Source organism: Schistocerca piceifrons, chromosome 2 (genome assembly GCF_021461385.2).
Source record: "Schistocerca piceifrons isolate TAMUIC-IGC-003096 chromosome 2, iqSchPice1.1, whole genome shotgun sequence".
Classification (NCBI taxonomy): domain Eukaryota; kingdom Metazoa; phylum Arthropoda; class Insecta; order Orthoptera; family Acrididae; genus Schistocerca; species Schistocerca piceifrons.
This window is the reverse complement of record NC_060139.1, coordinates 242,077,513-242,101,028: the sequence shown is the minus strand read 5'-3', so window position 1 is coordinate 242,101,028 and position 23,516 is coordinate 242,077,513. Positions and strand designations below refer to the sequence as shown.

Here is a 23,516-nt window from a genome sequence, read left to right as displayed (position 1 = left end):
ACTTTTGTCACATTTACATCAAATTATTTTAGCTGCTTGAGTGAAAGATGACTTAGGTTGTCAGAATTTATTACAGATGTTGGAATATGATAATAGTGATGAGAATGCTCCTGGAAGGAGTAATAATCAGTCTGTGTATCTTGATTGAAGTCTACAAGGGATTAGAAATTACGACCGCGAGCAATATATTGACGACGATATAGATGTGGTAATGGGAAGTGGTAGCATCGAGAATCATGATGATAGGACAGGTTGAGACGGTTCGAATGGTAGACGCTTTATTAACAATAGAGGTAGCAGGGAATATACCAGGGATGGCCACTGGAGTGATAGGAACTAAGGTCTGAGCACTGCAGAGCTGCAGTCAGCTGATCCACGGAATAAAGTGCATGTGGAGAGCCCACCAACACGGGACTGACACTTCCATACGTAGCCGATTTCGATGCTGGAAAAATGACAGAGAATAGCTATGAACAGGTAGACATGTTGAATTCTGAAGATATGGAGTAACTTTTGCTCGATGAGAGATGGGAAAATGTGAATACTGTGGTAAATACAATGCTTCAGATAGATGTTAACGGAGTTGTTTTGTCTTTTGTTCTTGATAAGCCTATCCAAACTTATGTTGTTGACAGAATCAGATTTATAAAATAAGGCTCTCAAAAAACTGATGAGATTTGTTACTCAGGCAGCAAAATAACTGATGATGACTGAAGCAGAGACGATATAAAATGCAGAATGGCAATACCATGATAAGCGTTTTTCAGAAGAAGGAATTTTTTAACATCGTACAAATTTAAATGCTAGGAAGTCCCTCCTGAAGAACTTCTTATGGAGTGTAGCCCCGTATGGAAATGAAACTTGGACAATAAAGAGTAGAGGCAACAAGAGAATAAGATCATTTGATATCTGGTGCTACAGAAGAATGCTGCATGTTTGATAGTTATAACTAAAGTGGAGGTATTGAACAGAACTGAGGGAAAAAAAGTTAATGGTGCAACTCGACCAAAAGAGCGGATCAGTTAATATGAGACGTCCTGCAGTATTAGTGAATAGTTAGTCTGGTAATTACTTATGGGAGAGTAACATTTTCAGAGCCCAAGCATTCAGTAGAGAATGCAGGTTCATAGATTGTAGTAATCACGCCGAAATGAAAAGGCTTGCACAACATTGGCTAGTGTGGGGAACTGCATCAAACCTGCCATCAGATTGAAGATCACAACAATAACAACAAGAGTGGCGAGGCTTTTGCCATAACGGACCTGTTTATATTACATGTATGCACTATCAACTGAACCAAACACGGCCATATAATTGGAAAGGTACACTTATTTTAACGAGACCATAACCATGTTCAAAGAGTAATAACAATGAAGTCTAAAATACAAATTCCACGGAATATTCAAAGGGCAGATGCGATTCATTTTGCAATTTTAGCACCATGGAATAAATAAACATCGGCTTTCCTGCAATGTCTGCCACTGGCGTTTGTTTAGCATTTCTGCAATGCTCTCGCGTCTACTTAACACGCTGCTCCTTACTGGCTCTTTCTCGTCTGTTAACCCAACTTGGTAAGGATCTTAGACTGATGAGCAGAACTCACGAGTAAGCCTTAAGAGTGTTTTGTAAGGTACTCGCTTCGTAAATGAATTACATTTCCTCAAGATTTTTCCTGTACTTAATTCTAGATGAGTGATCGCAAACATTCCTGTTTAAGAGCCAATACTTACATTGTTGGGCGGTAGTTAATTCTGTTTTAGTGGTCGTCATACTTTTCTGTAGAAGAGCCAATATTGGCATTGTGGGGTGTGTGATGCCATGACTAATAACGATATATATATTTTTTTCTTTCTTTTACTACCTTGTACTCCATAGATATGTTTCTGGTGACAAAGAATATTTTTCATTTGGTTATATAGTGTAGCACATGAAGTGTGTGTGCCTATACCGGACATTCTTGTGTTAGACCGGTTTGAAATCTGACTTTATGGTGGATGTTCTAAACGGACGTTGTATTATGCAAACGCTGTTGGTTTTGCAAAACGATGCCTATGGCAGTGACAATGACTCGTGAACAGACAGTATAGTCGTCGGTTTAGAATTGAGCAGCATTACATAAATTGTGAATTTAATATCGCGCAATTTCTTGACTACGATATATGACATGTGCTAAAACACTAACTGCCAATGTGGAAACTGTGAACTGTTTTGCTATATTAGTGACTGTTTTCGTGAGAAAAGTGTTATTATGAACCATGAATATTAATGGTAGATGGACTGTCTAGCTTCGCAATTGGCAAAGTGTAGCAAGTGGAAGGTTAATTTAAACACGATGTGGACTGTGCCAAACTATCCCCTGTGAAAGTTGCAGGTGAACTAATACGACCTTCAGGTGCTACATCAGCAGTTACTTTGTTCCGGCCTACGACAAATGGATGCTACGTCACTTATTACCACTGCCAGCCAAAAGAGCATGAAAAGAACGAGGATATTTTAATGCCAGGGACATGACTGGATGAACTTACAATAGTCATATCAGCAACTTCACACTGCTTACACCGCTGTCGCCACAGCACGCCGACCCAGAACAGATAAGACTCAAAAAACATTCCCCTCTTCGAGAAACACAATTGTAAGCAATTTAATTGCTTCATGCTCTGTAATTGATTAATGTCTGTAAATAAAAGTAGTGTATTGTAAAGATTGTTCACCTTCAGTGATTGTTGACGCGATCACGAACAGCAGTTACTCCCATCATCTATTTGGTTTTGCTTTTCAGTGTATTTGTACTAGTCGTTGCATACTTTGTATGTGTCTTTTGGAAGGGTGTGCTTCGATGTGTATATACAGTAATTTAGACAGGAGAATTTATGTGTTGCACTGGCGAAATGAGACTAGACGTGTAAGTTGAGGCATCTGCCATTGAAGGTATTTACACCGACCAATTACAAAGATGTAGCTTATTCGCCATTGGTTCAAGTTAGCGTATTAGAAGAAACTTGGAATCTGACAACTGTCATAGTACGCGATCTTAATTTATATTTCCATTCATTCATGTTTAGATGCATATTGATCTGGGTTTAACTGTTACAGAGGAAACTTTGAATCTGACAACTGTTATTGTATGCGATCTTATTGTAATATTTCCATTCATTCATGTTTAGATGCCTATTTATATGGGTTTAACTGTTACTGGTAAACAAAGCTACAGTACACTGTGTCATTATTTATCAAATTAACATCAGATTGTTTTACTGTTTTCCAATATCAAAGGATTTTATTATCATAATTTTAACAGGGTGGGGAAACTTCTCATATAGAGGTGTGCTTTTGAAGTTTCCGGAAGTAAAACGGGTTCGTGGGGTTTACACAATACTATTTTACTTCATGTAGTTTTTCTTTAAACCTTTTCTGATTACAGATTCACGGTCATAGTCAATCTCCAGGAATCGTTTCCTTAACAGGTGGCACCTGAGGCCTCATATGTACTGATATTATTATTAATCAGTAACCTACACGTTACACCACACCTACAATAGACTAGCTGTAGAAAGGGCATGATGAGTTGGATGCCGCCCTCCCCCCCACCCCCCAAAAAAAAGAAAAAATTCTGATCGTTAGAAGTCGGCACCATTCGAACACTTCGTGCCGACTGTTCTCTTTCCAAGACTACTGCCACCCTCAGCGACCCGAGAGTTGTGACACTGTAATTGCATGAGGAAGTGTTGTTGTCTTGTGTGTCAGCAAACGATTAATTGACTAATAACAGCAACTGTACTTATGTTTAAATGATGAGTACCCAGCATTTTCCTGGTATGTATTTGTTCCACTCCTCTACTGGTTCATCTCTGCCTTCCTCATCTCTCTCTGTCCTTTTCCTCTTCCTTATTCTCTGTCTGTCTTTTCTCCACCTCTCTCTGTCCACCTCCTCCATCCAATAGTCCTAGGAGGATAAAAATCATAGGGAGACCAAGAGATGAATACCCTAAGCAGATTCAGAAGGATGTAGGTTGCAGTAGTTACTACTTTCCGTGGTATTAATACATGTTCGTTTTCAAAGTGCCCATCTAAATGTTAACCTGCCTTCCTTTTGTTGCTGATGGATTACTTACCGTATTAGAGTAAGGGAACTGTATGCTATTGAAGGTTCAATCTGCATCTTTGCAGTACACCATATATAACGGCGGTCAGAATTTGCTCGCATTTGTGTAATTGGAGGCCATAGTGGAGATTTGGGAGCATGTCTGACAATTTTGGAATGACTCGATGTGCTACAAGAATTTATTTAAAGATTTTAGTAATTGTACTGAACAAGATGTTTTACAGAATTGTTGAATATTGTCCTAAATGTCTGAACTAATAAATACTGACGGACAGCTTCACATGATTGCCTGAATTCCGATGCTAAGAGATCGGTTCGGGCAATTTGCGAGGAAATTTTGCGCGTTAGCGCGTAACTCGGAAAACTGTCTCGTCAGTAGCCTGAGCAACCAGGTGCACCGGCGAACGACTACGAGGCGGTCGGACCTTCTGGTTCATTATTTACGAGCACCACACGCAGCAACAGCAAGAAAAACAAGCAAGAGGTGCAACAAGATGACCTACGCGAAGAGAACAACAAGAACCAGCACATCCAAAAATGAAATAGGTAAGGCAGTCAGTCTGCTATAGGCTACAGTACGCGTAGGTCAGAATCCCCGAGAAGGCACAACGACAACACGATGCCGACAACAATGTTTAAATGACCTTGTGTTTTGATAACTGTGTCTTGACTTGCAGCAGACTTTAATTCTGCAGACATTAAATCTTATCCCCCCCCCTCCCACAATCACACCATTCCTCTCTGTGAGTTATGTTGTTTACCCCTAATGGAGGAAGGACAACTGGCACTCAATATCTAATTTAAATTGTAGTCTCTCCCTATGACAAGAAAACCAACCAACAACGACACTATGAAACACTCTCCACATCTGCTCCTATGGCTCGTTCTACGAGAAGTTGGGTCAAACCTGCAACCAGCTCGTCCTGGAACTGGGCCACCAACAACACTGCCGGGCTGACGAGACATTGTCCGGAACTGATGCGAGAATAATTTTCTCCACAGAACCCTGAGGACACCTCATCTCCACCTCAACTGAGGACAATCTTGCTGCGAGAGAAAATTTCTCCACAGCAGCTGGAAGGCAAGTATCTTCATATTCCCTGAGGCCAGTCTACCAAGTCCGGGTAGTTATAGCATCACATCGAGGGGTTCATCAGGAATAACATTCTAATGCTTAACCTGCACACATACTGAGCAAGGAATGCACACTAGATACGAGCTTACGGAATATCGGACCAGGTTTGTGATTGGATTCAGGATTTCCTAGAAGAAAGAACACAACATGTCATTCTTAACGGTTCAAAATCTGCAGATGTAGAGGTAATTTCGGGAGTACCGCAGGGAAGCGTGATAGGACCTTTATTGTTTACAATATACATAAATGACTTAGTTGACAACATCGGTAGCTCCGTGAGGCTATTTGCAGATGACACGGTTGTCTACAAGAAAGTAGCAACATCAGAAGACTCGTACGTACTCCAGGAGGACCTGCAGAGGATTAATGCATGGTGCGACAGCTGGCAGCTTTCCCTAAACGTAGATAAATGTAATATAATGCGCATACATAGGGGCAGAAATCCATTCCAGTACGATTATGCCATAGGTGGTAAATCATTGGAAGCGGTAACGACCGTAAAATACTTAGGAGTTACTATCCGGAGCGATCTGAAGTGGAATGATCACATAAAACAAATAGTGGGAAAAGCAGGCGCCAGGTTGAGATTCATAGGAAGAATTCTAAGAAAATGTGACTCATCGGCGAAAGAAGTAGCTTACAAAACGCTTGTTCGTCCGATTCTTGAGTATTGCTCATCAGTATGGGACCCTTACCAGGTTGGATTAATAGAAGAGATAGACATGATCCAGCGAAAAGCAGCGCGATTCGTCATGGGGACATTTAGTCAGCGCGAGAGCGTTACGGAGATGCTGAACAAGCTCCAGTGGCGGACATTTCAAGAAAGGCGTTACGCAATACGGAGAGGTTTATTATCGAAATTACGAGAGAGCACATTCCGGGAAGAGATGGGCAACATATTACTACCGCCCACATTTATCTCGCGTAATGATCACAACGAAAAGATCCGAGAAATTAGAGCAAATACGGAGACTTACAAGCTGTCGTTCTTCCCACGCACAATTCGTGAATGGAACAGGGAAGGGGGGATCAGATAGTGGTACAATAAGTACCCTCCGCCACACACCGTAAGGTGGCTCGCGGAGTATAGATGTAGATGTAGACTAGAGAGACAGGGGGTCTGTAAAGGCATTTGATTTATAGTTTGGGCAAACTTTTGCTGCTTTCACCTAAACCTCCAAGATGTCACACACTTAGATCGGTACCACATATTGTATGTCGATAGAGCATCAACCAAAACACCGATTTAGTTCGAGCTACGTGCTGTCATCTGGTGGAAGATGCGTAAACGGTAATTAAAAGTAACACTACGGAGCACTGGAAAAGCGTATCTGTGAGCGATTGTTTTGTGGATCTCGGGGTGTGTTGGTATAGTGTGAGGTCGTCTTACCATAGGTCCCGGGATCGCACTGTAGGGAAGCAGCCTACTCAGTCTTTCCATTGCGTGCCAGCCAGTCCGCTGTAACTGGATCTGACACCATAAATGTTGCGCAATACTTTAAAAATCAAGTAAATAACCTGAAACGGTTCTAGCATGTCAGGAGTAATACTAAATCAATATGTGTTGAATGTCAGTTCAATAACTTTAACCATTTTCGAAATTTGGATGTTTTTCTGTAAAAATCATTGGCGCAACAGAAAAGAGCTAGAGATTTAAAAATTTATATTTAGATTCCTTTTTCATAACAGTTTAATAGAAACAGTACTTTGGATTTCACAAATTAAAATTTTAGTGGAAATTCATGATTTCTGGTTTTTGTCTTAAAAAATAAGGAAGCAAGATTGATTAAGTAGGCGAATAAATAAGGCTAGGATTTTTAAATTTAAGTAGAAGTGAGATCCGCTATAATCATAAGGATGTTAGAAGTTTCAATTGAATAACTATAAAACTATAGTGATAGCGTATCTCCAAAGGGCAAGTTCACAGCTCGTCTACTGTGTGTAATGTAATTAAATTAATTCTCTCGCCCAAAATATTTTACTTAGCCACGTCAGACTGTTATTATGATTACTTATCTGTGTGCTGAATGCGCATTTAAATTGAGAGCTTCATCTGCCATCAGCAAAAGAAACTATGATTTATTCAGTAACTTAAAGTGGTGCTTTACTAGCCCAGCGGCTAGTTGGGAGAGCCGATTTGATCAGGCGTCCCACCTGAAGCCTGGGGTCGACGTCAGGGCGGCCAACTACTCCAGCTATCGCACCGATCGACTGACGGCGGGTGGTGGGACAGCCGTTTACGTCCGCAATGGCATTCGTCACCATGTGATACAACTTCCGCCACTGGCAACGCTGGAGGTCACTGGTGTCGTCGTTCACACCTCGGCGGGCGCCATCACGTTCGTCGCTGCCTATCGACCGCCGTCTCGTCCACTGGACCCTGCTGACATCGATGCTCTGCTCTCCTTGAGGGGGCAGGTGTTCGTCGCCGGAGACTTCAATAGTAAACATGTCTCCTGGAACTCCAGGATCACCAATGCCGGTGGCCGCTGCCTGCTCCGGGTAGTGGAACGTCACCATGCGCTTGTGGTGGGGCCGTACGATCCGACAATCTTCCCTACCCGTGGCCTCCCGGATGTCATCGACATAGCGGTCGTCAAGGGCATCCCTCATCGGATCACCGCCACGACGAGGACGGCACTGTCTTCTGATCATGTCCCAGTGGTTTTTGATATCGACCTAGACGCCCTCCAACAGGCCAGGAGAGACATCTCGCTGGCATCGACTGGGACAGGTTTCAAGCAGCCGTGACGGACTCACTCGCCGCCGCGCCGCCCCCTGCGAAAGCTGGAGCGATCGCAGCACTTCTGCACTTCGCGGCCACCACGATCGACGCTGCCAATATAGCAACGCCGCCCCGACCTCGCAATCCGCCTGACTACTCCCGACAGCTGCCGCCGGACATCCTTGCGGCCATCACTGCGAGGAACCGGGTATACCGGGAGTGGCAGAGGACAAGAACTGCCGACACCAAGCGCCTCCTCAACAGGATGCGTCGGGACATTCGGGCTGCCATTGACAACCATCGCAATTGCGACTGGAATAACAAGGTCGCCACCCTCTGTCTTGACGACGGCACGGCCTGGCAGACGACGAAGCGTTTCCTACGCCGCACGCAACGTATCCCTCCGCTGCTGGTCCATGGTCAGGCTGTCTGCGAACCAGCTTCGAAGGCTGATGCCCTCGCAGACGTCTTTGAGGCTGCGTTTCCGCCGATCGAAGACCCCACCGACGCTGTCCACGACGACCTGGTTGCTGACCGGCTCCCACGCTACTTGGAGGCACGCGATGACGATGACGTCATTGGAGAGTCGACGGCGGAGGAGGTGTCGTCCATCCTGCGTGCCCTGAACCCCAGGAAAGATGCGGGCCCAGACGAAGTTTCCAACGCCCTACTCCAGAAGTTGCCGACGTCTTTAATGTAATCCTCCGGTCCTGCAGTTTTCCTCAGTCCTGGAAGCACGCAGAGATCGTGGCGATTCCGAAGATGGGGAAGGATCTGCGTCAGCCTGCGAACTACAGACCTATTAGTTTACTGCCGGCCGTCTCCAAGGTCTTTGAAAGGGTGTACATCAGGCGGCTGCAGCGCCACGTTGACGAGGAAGGCCTCCTGCCCGACGAGCAGTTCGGCTTTCGCAGGGGCCACTCGGCAGTTCACCTACTCCTTCGGCTAGTGGAAGATGCGTTCGTTGCCCTCGAGGATCGCGAGTTCTTCGGCGCGGTGTTCCTGGACGTGTCGCGTGCTTTCGACAGTGTGTGGCACTGCGGCCTCTTATTCAAACTTTTTGAACTTAGGGTCCCGACGTCGCATGTCCGCCCCATCCGTTCCTATCTTGCCGATAGGACCTTCCATGTGCGGGCCGCGCATGGCTTGTCCTCTGTCCGCCACATCAATGCCGGTGTGCCACAGGGCTCGGTGTTGGGGCCACTCCTGTACTCGCTGTACACTTCTGATGCGCCGAAGATCGACCGTGTGCGGCTCGCCCTGTACGCGGATGACACGGCTCTATATACGAGGAGCCTCATTGCCGCCGTCATGCGCCGACGTCTGCAGCTCGCCGTTGACACCCTGGCAGCCTGGGCCGTCAAGTGGCGTCTACAATTCAATGGGACCAAGACGCAGTTCCTGATCGTCACCAGGCGACTCGTTCCTGCAGGTCTGCAGCCACTCACGGTCGGTTGCAGCCCTGTCCCGTGGCGTCCAACGGCGCGTTACCTCGGCGTCACCATCGACCGCCGACTCACGTGGGTTCCGCACATCCGCGAAGTGAAGACCAAAGTGCGGAACAGGCTCCGCATCCTGTACCCGGTGCTGAAACCCGGTTCCCAACTACCACCGCGGCTGGGCATCACTCTCTACAAGGCGCTGCTCCGCCCTGTACTCCAATACGCCGCCGTCGTCTGGGGGAACGCCGCCGACACGAACCTGAAGAAGCTGGAGACACTGCAGAATCGCATCCTTCGGCTGGCCTTACACCTGCCTTACGATTTCCCCACCGCTTATCTTCACGACATCGTGGAAGTACCTCTGCTCCGTGACCTCTTCCAGCGACCGCCCGCACATTTTACGAACGTGCAGGCCGGTCACACAACGCCCAAATCCGGACGCTGGGCCGCAAACTGCCGCGCAGCGTCACCACCCGCTGGCCACACCTGCTCGCTGCATAGCTCACTGCAGAACTGTGCTGAGGAGACACTCAAGAAGACAACCTACATGTGAAGACGCATTACATCGGCATGCATGGGAGGCAAAGCAATAACTGCTGCGAACTCCATCACACATCGGAGGACAAGTTATCTCCGTGCAGATCCACGCGAAGAAGCAAGGCCCCAGTTCTCTCCAGACGCTGAATAGCACACCATCTGTGTCGGCAGTCGCGCCGCGTAGGTATCATTGCTATAAACCACTTCGGATGCCGTATTAAGTTACTCGGGATACGCGTAACCATGAAATCATTTTCGAGTGAAGTGTTAATTCTGGGATGACTTTAATTATCTATCTTCAGTTTGCGTACCTGTATGTCGTATTTTCACGTGCCGCCGCGGGACAGACATTCTACCATTATTTAGCGTGGCGTTTGATGAACCTAATCATCAAATTATGGCGAGCATTCACTTAAACATTTAATTTGGACAGTTATAGTTGCATCAGCGCATTAGACTCTGAACTGCTCTGTTAGTCAGATTGTGTTGATTCTTTTTTTTTTTTTCATCTGTGACTTTCAGAATATAGAGAACGTTTTTTTTTCACGATCGTTTTTGATTATGAATCCCAGACAAATTCCTAATTCCTCAGAGCTATAAGCTGTAGCTATAAGTGTATTTCTCAGATGAAGTGGGCACTAGGAATTCTAATTACAGGCTTCACGTTTTGCTAATCACATTCTGGTTGCCAAAATTGTAGTTAGAGACCCAGTGTTGAGAGCGGCAAAACGACAGCATAAATAATAGGAACATTTTAAACAACATAATTCCACCTGCAGCCCCACATATGGTTAAACGGCAGGGAAATGCAGTGTTTCTACATCACAAAACATTATATATAAATATATACATAAATTCCACCAGCCGCCCCACATATGGTTAAAACGGCCGGGAACACTGCAATAATTTCTACATTCTTCATTACATTTGTAAAACAAATAACTTCCACCCGTCGCCCCACAGCACCCCTCTGATTGAAAATCCTTTTAAGTGTTTAAGCGTGAAATTTATATGGGAGAAACTTCTGCTAATACTGGATTCGTATGGACCCCACGAAGACATTAGTGTTCTTCGTGACAAGTACGCACAAAATAACCTACCAGGAAACAAAATCGCAATTCACGTAATTCCAGCAAACACAACCTTCATTTATCAACCGTCCGATCTTCATTTCTTCAGAGTGCACAAGCATATGACGCGTAAAATGTCTGATGGTGCTCGAGATTCTTCGGAAGAGATTAGTCAGCAACAACGGAAAAATCTTCTCAAGCTGCAGCCCGTCACATACAGTCAGTTTGGTTCTCCACATTTGCATAATTCTCACCGTCACCGGTGGATAATGGCTTTAAAACTTCGACAAAGTTCTGTTTCAGACACAATCTTTCATTCGGCAATCTTCAGGGTGGATGCACAAATGTAAGCTCTTATCAAATGTGCTTGGTGAACAAAAGTAATTTTCTTCATACACTTCTTCTTAAGCAGCCAGTACTGTGAAGCCTTAATTCCTGAATGGATCACGCTCTTTATTATTACGGCTATTACTTTTATTATTGTGACCATTATTATTATTATTACTTCTGCACATGTGATGCAACTGTTTCTTCCTTTTTGTTCTGGTTGTATATTGTGAAATTGCAAATGTACTCTGTAGGTTTACTACGTGCTTTCAATGGAACGAAGCGAAAACAGACTGCCAAGTGCACAGTTCTATAAACATGACGTAGTTCCATATAACACTTTCACTCGTAATATAGTAAAGAAAAATTGCAGTCATTGGGTTTTAAACCCAGTATGCTTAGTACAACGATCTATTGCTCTACCAACTTCCCCACGGAAACTATACCTGACAGTTACTGATCGTAGTGCTTTTTGTGTGCTCCATAGTTCTCATGTTGCTTTTAATTAACGTTTACGTCGTTCTACTGGACGACAGCACATAGTACAAACTAAATCGTAGCTTTGGTTGACACACTATCGACATACAACGATCGGTACAGGTCTGAGTGTCGGACAGCTGGAGGTTTTGGCGTTAGATGCACCCAGGCACATGTAAAGCGTTGTTTCTGAGACACTGGCTGACACTAAAGGTAAAGGAGCTGCTCACCTCTGCGCTGCATCTCACTCGGGAAGAAGAGCACCTGCGGCGCTACGTCACAGTGCAGCACCTGGTAGCCCTCGCTCTGCAGCAGCTGGCGGAAGTCGCTCACTGGGTCCTCACTGTGCTGGTACGGAGAAACGAACTCCTCCACGTCCTGAGAGGAACGGCAAAATCCGTGAACATCGACACTCCACTACAACGCTTGCAAACGATTTGTCTTCAGAAAAAAATACATTACATTCTGCTCCCAACCCTATGCCTCATGGCCTCCCGGGATTTGCGAAATTACAAGTTAACAATGACCGTGACTTATGAACTTTCACCCATGTCGGGATAAGGCATCCGAATCCGAAGTAAATAATGATAATTCAACGGGAAACAGGAGACGTTATAACTTGATCATTATTGAATGAGTAATTTCATTCAATAACGATCGGTAAATGAAATAATGGAAATAATTTGGAAATAAATTTTGCCAGTGGAAATTTTACCGAAAGAAATGATTAAGTTGTAAAAGCAATTAAAAAATCGGACGCCAGCTCAACTGATGAGCGACAGTACTGTTAAGTACGTGAATAATTGTGTCAAAAATAAAGTTTACCAGTTTGTAGCGCAGCAGGTGGAACGTGAACTTTTACGTGAGTGCTGTGTCAGGCTCAGTAGTCATATAAAATAATGTCATAACAATCTAACTACACTTAAACATTAGTGGTTAACTTTCAATAAGTATTTTGATAGTTATTTTGTTCATAATTTGTCAGTTAAGTGCAATGCTGACAACACAGATAATTATCTGTCTAGATTTTGAATAATGGACTGTCATTCTGTCTTTAAAATTACGTACTTTGCGCAGTTTGATCTACTGATAATGAAATATATCGCCAATAATTGATTAACTATGTTTTGAATGATAAAAATTCATTAATTGGGCGATTGTCAGGTGGAATAAGCTTTATAATTTCATGAAATATCCTTGAACTAACTTCAGCTGAAAAAATGGTTCAAATGGCTCTGTGCACTATGGTACTTAACATCTGAGGTCATCAGTCCCCTAGAACTTATGAACTACTTAAACCTAACTAACCTAAGGACATCACACACACACATGCCCGAGGCAGGATTCGAACCTGCGACCATGGCGGTCGCGCGGTTCCAGACTGAAACGCCTAGAACCGCTCGGCCACACCGGCCGGCCACTTAAGCTGAATATGCATGGAAATAAATCTTAATAATCAATTTTATTACTTCAGTCTGTTATTAAGTTACTACGGTTCGCATAAGCTTATTAAGTGCAACAATTAACCATGATAACCAATCGTTCAAAACAGTCTGAAATTTACTCTTCACCGTGTATGCTAATAATTTGAAAATTAACATATTTTCTCTTGATTATGGCGTGACACATTCGGCTCAATTAGATAAATAAGGATCGGAAGGAACCTACTTGGTGTTATTGTCGGGTGGAATGCAACACTTCGATTAGACAAATCTTGTTATTAATTGTTCAACTTCGGAGAAAAGCACAGTCACTGGCAAGCCTTCTACAATTTAATCCTACGAAAATTATGTAGATCTTACTTCCCTCGTTGTCGGTGGATCGACGCAAGTCCACGGCAGCGACACAATGTGACAGTGGGCTTTTACTGTTGCGACTTGGGCCCACAGTGCGCTTCACATTTAAGCCCTCGTTTCTTCAGCACTATGCCCATTAATCCGTAATGACTTGCCCGGCCATGCTTCCAAATATGCCGACCATTACTTTCCCGTCGTACTTAGATCCACACACTAGTCGTTAGATGTAACATAGCTAGGAATAGCAGCATTCGACTGTACATCTTACGCCGAGCACGGCGTCACTGATACTACTGCCCGCTGGTGCGCCCCCGCGCCCAGCGGCACGACAAAACAATCTCTCTGACTTCAACGTTAACTAAATATGCCCTGACTTGCCAGTGTTAAATATTACATAATTTAAACATAGTATTTACAATACATATTTACGCTAGACAATACATCGTATACAAACCGTTTCATGTGTTAAGTGGTGGTGATGTGGGTTAGTGTTTAACGTCCCGTCGACAACGAGGTCATTAGAGACGGAGCGCAAGCTCGGGTTAGGGAAGGATTGGGAAGGAAATCGGTTGTGCCCTTTCAAAGGAACCATCCCGGCATTTGCTCATGTGTTAAGTAAGCGAAAAAATTCATAGCAAGGACTGCGTTGTAGCGTCACACTTCCACCATCACCTACTCTAGTCCATCAAAGGCAGTGCTACCTGTGAAACCAGTCAAGTGATCCAAAAGCTAAGCTGCAATTACTGTGCTGCATTTATGTGGGCGTGACTGCTAACAAGCTGTCTGTCTGCATGAACGGCCACTGACAAACTGTGGCCAAGAAACAGCTGGACCACCACATTGCTGAGCATGCTGCCAGCACAACTTTCTTCATGTCAATGGTTGCTTCACAGCCTGCACCACCTCGGTCCTTCCCACCAGTAACTGCTTTTCTGAACTGCTCAGGTGGGAACTCTCCCTGCAGTATATTCTACGTTCCTGTAACCCTCCTGGCTATGTATGTCGTTAGTCTTTGTCCTACTCTCTAGCCCCTTGCCTGTTCCCATTCCAGCACTACACAGACCTCTATTCACCAATGTACCCACTGTCTTTTTATTAGTCTCCTTTCCCGTTAACCCCCCACCCCACCCTCCGTCAAACCTCCCGGCTGCACATAGCTGCCCTACTCGCTCTCCATGGTCCCTGTGAGCTCCCACAGGTAGCACTTTAGCGTCCTCCACTCCACACTGCTATCCCTCCCCCTCCCCCCGCCCCCAGGCTTCTCATTACCCACACCACAGAGTCCCATCTCCCATTATGCACAGCTATCCCAGTGTTGCCTCAGCAGCCAGAGAGGGCTGTGGTCTCTAAACGGTAAAAAAATTGTAAGGTTATAAGTCGATGCAGCTATGTATGTCACATATTTCCATATTCGCAAAACTCATTCATCAAGACCTATAGGACACTTCCGTTGACCTAGAATCATGAAATTTGGCTAGAAACAAGGTTTCACAGTACAATTGTAAAGCAAAAAAAATCGAAAATGCTTAATATGTAAAACTATAACACAAAAAAATATTTTTTGGTCATTTTTCATCCGTCTGTTTGTCTGTCCGTCCCTTAAGACAAACTTTCTCTGTAACAGGTTGGCGTATCATATTCAAGGTCTATGGCCCCTTCGCAGTGTAAAAATTTAAGCTTCTAAGTCAATACTATCAAAAGAAATGGCCGATTATCGCATATTTTGATACTCGAAACTTCACTCACCAAAACCTGTAGGGTACTTCCCATTGACTTAGAACCAAGGTTTCACAGTACACTTAAAGCAAAAATCCGAAATTATTAATCCTTACTTATATAACACGAAGAAAAATATTTCTTTTGTCATTTGTTATCGACTTCAAATTTGAAGGTAAGACATATATCTTGCTAATGTCAATGTCGATAACAGGAACAACTAGTCAGCATCATCATCGATTCCCATAATAGAGGGAGATGACACCATGATTCCTGCAGGGCTGTCCATAATTCCGTATGAGAGCGAGGGGTTGGAGATCTCTTCTGAGCACGTTCCAAGGCGTCTCAGTTATGATCAAAACGTTCATGTCCGCGGAGTTTGGTGGCCAGCGTCAGTGTTTAAATTCAGAAGAGTGTTCCTGGAGCCACTCTGTAGCAATTCTGGACGTGTGGGGTGTGGAACACTCCTGCTGGAGTTGCCGAAGTCCGTCGGAATGCACAATGGACATGAATGGATGCAAGTGATCAGACAGGATGCTTACGTACGTGTCACCTGCCAGAGTCGTATCTAGACGTATCAGGGGTCCCGTATCATTCCAACTGCAGACGCCCAACACCATTACAGAGCCTCCACCGGTTTGAACGGTCCCCAGCTAACATGCAGAGTCCATGAATTCATGAGGTTGTCTCCATAGCCGTACACGTCCATCCGCTTGACACAATCTGAAACGAGACTCGTCCGACCAGCCAATATGTTACCAGTAATCAAGAGTGCAATTTCGGTGTTGTCGGGCCAAGGCAAGGCGTAATGCTTTGTGTTGTGCAGTCATCAACGGTACTTGAGAAAATGGTTAGTATACTGACACTTGCTGATGGCCCAGCATTGAAATCTGCAAACATTTGTGGAAGACTGTCATGTTGAACGATTATCTTCAGTCGCCATTGATCCCATTATTGCAGGATCTTTTTCTGGCCGCGGCGATGTCGGAGATTTAATGTTTTACTGGATTCCTGATGTTCGCGGTACACATGTGTGATGGCCATACGGGAAAATCCCCACTTTATCGCTACCGCAGATATGCTGCGTCCCATCGCTCCTGGGCTGACTATAACACCACGTTCAAACTCACTTAAATCTTTGTAACCTGCCATTGTAGTAGCAGTAACCGATCTAACAACTGCACCAGACACTCTTTGTCTTATGTAGGCGTTCCCGGCCGCTGCGCCGTATTTTGCCTGTTTACATTTCTCTGTATTTGAATACTCATACCTCTCCCAGTTTCTTTGGCGCTTCAGTGTAGCTTAAAAATATTCCACATGTGGTTCAATGTGCGTGGGTGTCAGATTTTCTATAGACAATGAGATTAGGACGTTTTGGTAGATTATATCTCAGTTCTAGCTCACTAGCTGATTCGTTCCTCGTGAGCTAGCTCACTAGAACTTACACAGAACTTAACAGAACATCTACTTTTCAGGTCTAAATCACTTAATTTCTTTTAAATTACTTAGAAAAGTTAATAAATCTGAACATTTTTTCGTATCACGTTCAATAATTTTCAAATTATTATTTTTTCATACAAAAGGTGAAAGCAAGGAAATAAAATTTAATATTTCATATAAAACGTAAATGTAAGAAAATAAAATTTAATATTTCTTTATAAAAAGTGAACGTAAGAAAATAAAACGTAATGAATTATGGTGAATATAAGAAATCTATCCTTTGCTCAAAATTTTCCTAATTCTTTCTTCTTGAGCAGCCATACGATTTTTATGAACTGTCGATTGTACTTGATTTTTTAGTGTTCTTGTTTTACCAACAGTTCTACCAAATTCACATGTATCTTTAATTTTCTGATGTCTCGATGCACTTTCTTTACAAATCCATCTTTTCGTTACTTATCTTTATGAAATTCATTAATATTCTTTTTTCTAGGCAGTCACCACACTGCTTTAGCTGTTTGATATTGTCCATTTCAAGATTATGAAATTTAATACGACAAAATTAGCTTCATTCCTAAAAAGTGCAAAACGTTCGCTAGCGAACACCTTCCACTGTGTTAGTCCTATAAACCGAGATTCCGGGCTCTGACCTCCCGTACGTCAGTGCATCTTGCTTCTGAGATAACAGAGGGCTCCATTATTTCGGGATGAAACACACCACCCACTCCCTAGGATGGGTCTTAAACTTGCCCTTTACTTGGTGATAGATCGTACAGAAGCGAGAATAGAAAAAGTTTTGTCAAATAGCTAGTTCTTCTCTAACCACTGACACTTTGATGATTTCATGAGATAATGGTCAAAATCCTTCAATCTTCATACTTGGTTTAGAGCTTTGACACAGTAAATATCCTCTAAAATGGTATATATGTTAGGTATTCAAGTGACAAAGTACATTCTACAAGCACTACTTCCATCAGTTAATTTGGATGTAAATAAGTTATTTTCTTCACATTTTCGTGTTTTATTTGAAGTGAAGAAATGTGAATAACATGTAAATGATAGTATGAATACTGAAGACAACTTTAAAAACAATTAATTTATGTTTAAAGTAAAACATGTACCGCTATTATTTTCAATAGATCGTCCATCAGCGCCGTCTCTGAAAGAAGTTTTGAATTGCCTTAGATTGGCGCGAGAGAATGTTTCACGTAAGTCATACCACAAATAGAGGAAAAGAATGTTTACGTAAGTTCACTCAGTGCGCAACCTTTCTCTCACTGACGGAAATTGTTGCTCTAGGTCAGTATTATCTTTATCTAGAGGCCACCTGCCACCGGATAAAATACGAGTTGCAAACTGGTAGTTCAGCTGAAGCAGACTTGTCCTTTAGCCATCGATCTCACGCAAATCTTAATTGATTTTAAAAATTCAAAATACTAATATAATCTACATAAAAGGAGCTATACACAAGAAATACAATGAGCAACCATTTTCTAATTAACATACTAAATTTTTCAGTTTTGTTTTCTTTATCTTCCTGAAAATATTTTAAAATGAAATGAAAACATGATGTTAAAATTTCTTTAACTTTTTCTAATTTTTTATTCATTTATATAGTTAAAAACTTTCAGTAAATATTCTGTGTGAAGCATTGTAAGTTAAATTTTTCTTACTATACATTCCAACATACGTTGAAGTATCTGAAGGGATTTGTTCATTAAAAGTTCCACACAAAGATTCCTAGTCCTTTCCTTTGAACTTACAATACTATTTCTGCACGTCACATTAATCACATAGATAGGATAGTTCGTTATGAAATTACGTAGAATTATGTCAGCATCTGATATAAGTAGTGTAACTCATTTAAAATCGAGAAATTGATTGTATGCTTTGAGAATATTATTTGGTGGGTTAATATTCCAGATTTCCTGTGGTAAAATTTCATTTGTTCCATTTAACGTGGTCGAATAACGAAGAGCAAAGTAACTGATTATTTTTACAATTTGTCTGAAATGTAATAAATTCGAAATATGCCATAAATTCTGCAGTTATGTGATATCTAGTTCGAAATTTTTCTTACTACTCAATCCTGCTACTTCTGCAGTTGTACATCATAAAAAGATATCTTAAATTTCGATTTTTTCAGAATATTTTCTCGTTGTTCTAACTCGTAAGTTGGTTCATATTTAATAGTTGGTACACCAATTTCCTAAAAGTCTTAATAATTTTTTTAAAAATTAAAAAAAAACAAAGTATAGAAGAGTAAACATTCTAAAGAAGATCATCGAAAAGCTCAAAGAAATGTTTATCTTTGAACTGAAGTTGTTCGTTTAAAACATATAATGGATTACTTTTGTAAAGTGAAAAGATTTCAATTTCTTCTCAGGTATTTAGCAGTGGTCCTTTTGGCACAGTATGTAATATTTTCAAAGTGTTAGAAATGCAACCCTCTGAATTATTGTAACCATCAAGATGTTGACCAAATATTGATTTGGTACATGCAGTACCAGTAGTATGTCCTTTGAAACGTGTTAAAAAGCTATGGCCAGTTTGGCCAATATACTGTTTCTCACAGTCATTACATGTTATTTTGTAAACGCCTGACTTTTGGTATATATTTGAGTCTCCAATTGTGTGTTTCAGTTTCATCTGTAGGGGGTTATTAGTTTTAAATGCTATTGTCACGATTGTGTTCTTAAATAATTTATTTATTTTATCTGAAATAGGTCCCATGTATGTCTTTTTGTAAATCTCTTCTTGGAATTTGTAACAGCATCATTTGTTTCTTGTAATTTTTGATATAACAGATCAATACCTGATGGGAATTATAATTGTTAGCAATTGCTATCTGTTTTGATGTATCAATTTCCTTCTGGATTACATCATGTTGGAGAGGAAATTTCAGTGTCCTATGTATCATCGTTTTAAAAAATGCCATTTTGTATCTTGATGGATGGCATGACTTAGCATTTATTATTATGTCGGTTGATGTGGGTTTTCTATAAATAGAAATATTATGTTTTCCATTCTTATTTGTAATTGTGAGGTCCAGCAAATTAATACTATTGTTACTTTCGTATTCTACTGTAAATACTAGTTTTGGATGTAAATTATTTGAGTTGTTAGCTAAAGCATCAATTTCTTCCTTAGAGCCATTACATAATAGCAGTGTGTCGTCAACATATCCTTTGTAGTATATAATTTTATTTGCTATTTCTGGATTATTTTTTAAAAACTGAATTTCAACATAATTGACGAAGATATCTGCTATAGTGCTTGCCAGGGAATTCCCCATTGCAAGTCCATCTTCCTGTATGTATATTTTATTATTAAATGAAAATTAATTAAAATCTAGAGTAATTCTTAACAGTTTGATGAATTCTACTATTTCTTCAGGGCTCATGATTTTGTGATATGTTATCATCAATAATAGAGATAGTCTCTTGAATAGGTATATTCGTGTAAATATTTGTAATGTCCAACAATGTGAACCTTGCGTTTTTTGGCATATGCACATCATAAATTAACTTAGTTAATTCAAAACTGTTTTTAATACTATAATTTTCTTCATAAATGTAGAAGGATTTTAAGATTTGATTAAGCTTTTTGTTCAGGTGATAAGAGGGACTGTTGGTATTATTAACAATTGGACGAATTGGTAAATTGGTTTGTGTAATTTGATTTGTGATCTCAACTTAGGTAAAGTGAGTTTCACAACTTTAAGTGTTATTTTATCTTTAGGTGAAAGTAAAGAGTCACTATCATCAATAAGCTTTTTAATTTTTGTTTGAAATCTTGAAGTCAGGTCTTTATTAACTTCAACTGTTCCATTAGCATTAAAAAGATGTAAAGTCTTAGAAACATAATCATGTTCACTAACAATGACAAGAGTATTTCCTTTATCTGCCTTGATTGCAAGAGCTTTATTAGTTATTAACTTCTGGTTGATTTGTTGTACGAGTTTTTATTCATTATTATGTCTGTTTTTATCTTTTTCATTAGTAATGACATTTTTAGTTTTACGTGCAATGTCACATATTTCAGACTTAGTAAATTGTGCATGTTTTGCAGCAATCTTTACGTCAGCAATCACACGTTTAATATTTGCATTGCTCAATTGTGGAGTTAAATTATAGGAAGAAACTGATGCTTTCGCTAACAACTCAAATAATTTACATCCAAAACTTGTATTTACAGTAGAACACGAAAGTAACAATAGTATTATTTGGTGGACCTCACAATTACAAATATGAATGGAAAACATAATATTTCTATTTATAGAAAACCCGCATCAACCGATGTAATAATAAGTGCTAAATCATGCCATCCATCAAGATACAAAATGGTATTTTTTTAAAACTATGATACGTAGGATACAGAAATTTCCTCTCCAACATGATGCAATCCAGAAGGAGATTGATACATCAAAACAGATAGCAGTTGCTAACAATTATAATTCCCATCAGGTATTGATCTGTTATATCAAAAATTACAAGAAACAAATGATGCTGTTACAAATTCCAAGAAGAGATTTACAAAAAGGCATACATGGGACCTATTTCAGATAAAATAAATAAATTATTTAAGAACACAATCGTGACAATAGCGTTTAAAACTAATAACCCCCTACAGGTGAAACTGAAACACACAATTGGAGACTCAAATATATACCAAAAGTCAGGCGTTTACAAAATAACATGTAATGACTGTGAGAAACAGTATATTGGCCAAACTGGCCGTAACTTTGTAACACGCTTCAAAGAACATACTACTGGTACTGCATGTACCAAATCAATATTTGGTCAACATCTTGATGGTTACAATAATTCAGAGGGTTGCATTTCTAACACTTTGAAAATATTACATACTGTGCCAAAAGGACCACTGCTAAATACCTGAGAAGAAATTGAAATCTTTTCACTTCACAAAAGTAATCCATTATATGTTTTAAACGAACAACTTCAGTTCAAAGATTAACATTTCTTTGAGCTTTTCGATGATCTTCTTTAGAATGTTTACTCTTCTGTCCTTTGTTTTTTAAATTTTTTTTAAAAAATTATTAAGACTTTTAGGAAATATTTTATCTTTACATTGTAATTTTATTCACCAAATATTATTTTATGACTGACTATCTGTTTTAGAATTTTTGCTTATATGCTTTTAGACTGCATATTGCTAATTCACATCATTTTATTTTTGACACTATGGCTCATAATTTTATAATTTTCCTCCCTTTTTCATTATTTTTATTTGCTTATAAGACTGGAATATAACTTGAGGAATAGCAATGCCTTTAAAAATTGTCACATGTAATTTACATACCAACTTCATAGACAATATTTCATATATATGGACAACTACTTCATATTGTATCTGTGCAGCATGTAGTATACATATAAGCTACAGATTATTGCAGCTTACACATTGAAAATCGTTTCAATAAAGACATGTTGCTGCTCAATAATACATCGTCTGACGCACCATTCCACTTTCACAACAATTTTGTTGGAGAGAAGCCTGCTGCCACATCTTTGCACTGGCGTTTGTCCTCACTATGGCAACCACTAGTTCGACTATCGACTTTACAACAACTATCAGTGGAAAGAAGCCTGCTGCCTCATCTTTGCAACGGCGTCCAACTTCACCATGGCAACCAGTGGTTCCAAATGGTTCACTAACAGGCCTTGAGAGGGCAACCCATGTACAGCCAAACCGAAGTTCATTTTTCCTACATGGTTAAATATTTTTAACACTTCTTAATTGACAATAGCTGTTTAATAAGCTAATTTTAGTGTGTATTTATTTTTAGTTCTTGACAATGTTCTTTTAACTAAGAAATTTTAAATTGTAATTCGACTTATAACTCAGTGGTTAGTAATGACATCATGCAGTCTGAAGTCAGTGGAGCCTCCATTATGTATCGTAAGACGTGCACTGGTTTCTCCAGTATTGATTCTCCAACAGAAAGAGGATCCTACTCAATAGTAATTCATCTTTTTATAGCTTCATAACTTTATGTATCTTCTTTAATGTATGTAGCCCTCTAATTAAAGCTTTGTATACATCCTGTACGTCAGAAGATGACCACAGTTGTGGTCGGAACCGGTCACCTTGATAAATAAATCGTGATCAAGACTGTCTTTAATAGTAAATATCAAAGAATGTGCGATTCTAGATAAAATGTTATTTCTTTCCTTTACAGTCACTTAACGAAACAGTTTTGTTACATTATTATTGGATTTTCCATCATAAGTTGGATAATACAATCCTGATTCATCTGGATTAGCTATAACAGTTCTTAAGTTCACCAAAAATTGTGCATAGTTTGGATGAAGTCATCAATATTTATTTCAATCTCTGTACCCTCGTTGGGTACATTTAAATTATGTTTACTTTTCTCATTTGCAAGGAATGATTTTTTTTTTATTTCCCGCCACTTTCAAGTTAAGAAAAGTGACCTAGGAAGTGTGTTCGTATTCCCAGGTCCACCATCTTGGATCGCCATCTTGAATTCAATTCTGATGTCATGTCAAATATCACATTATATCCTAAGTGATAGTTCTTTCGATAATAAGCGAAATTGTGAGATTACATGACATATACACACATACTTTGCAAGAAACTGCACAAAGCATGGCAAAGGATAGGCAGTGTTGTAGCACACGTTACGGATTCTCTGCCACACGAAAAGCTGTCCCGAGTAGCGATGAGTCGGCAGCGTCTGACCGAAACGAACATGGCGCCCTTGG

At 40.8% G+C, this 23,516-nt stretch overlaps 1 protein-coding gene across 1 annotated transcript in view; it reads right to left on the bottom strand.

The window, feature by feature from the left end:
• Positions 1-23,516, bottom strand: part of LOC124777891 (juvenile hormone acid O-methyltransferase-like) — a 55,119-nt gene that overhangs the window by 16,226 nt on the left and 15,377 nt on the right. Inside the window, exon 5 of the mRNA XM_047253436.1 lies at positions 12,046-12,193. Within this exon, the coding sequence (XP_047109392.1) occupies positions 12,046-12,193 (148 nt within the window). The remainder of the gene's footprint in view (positions 1-12,045; positions 12,194-23,516) is intronic.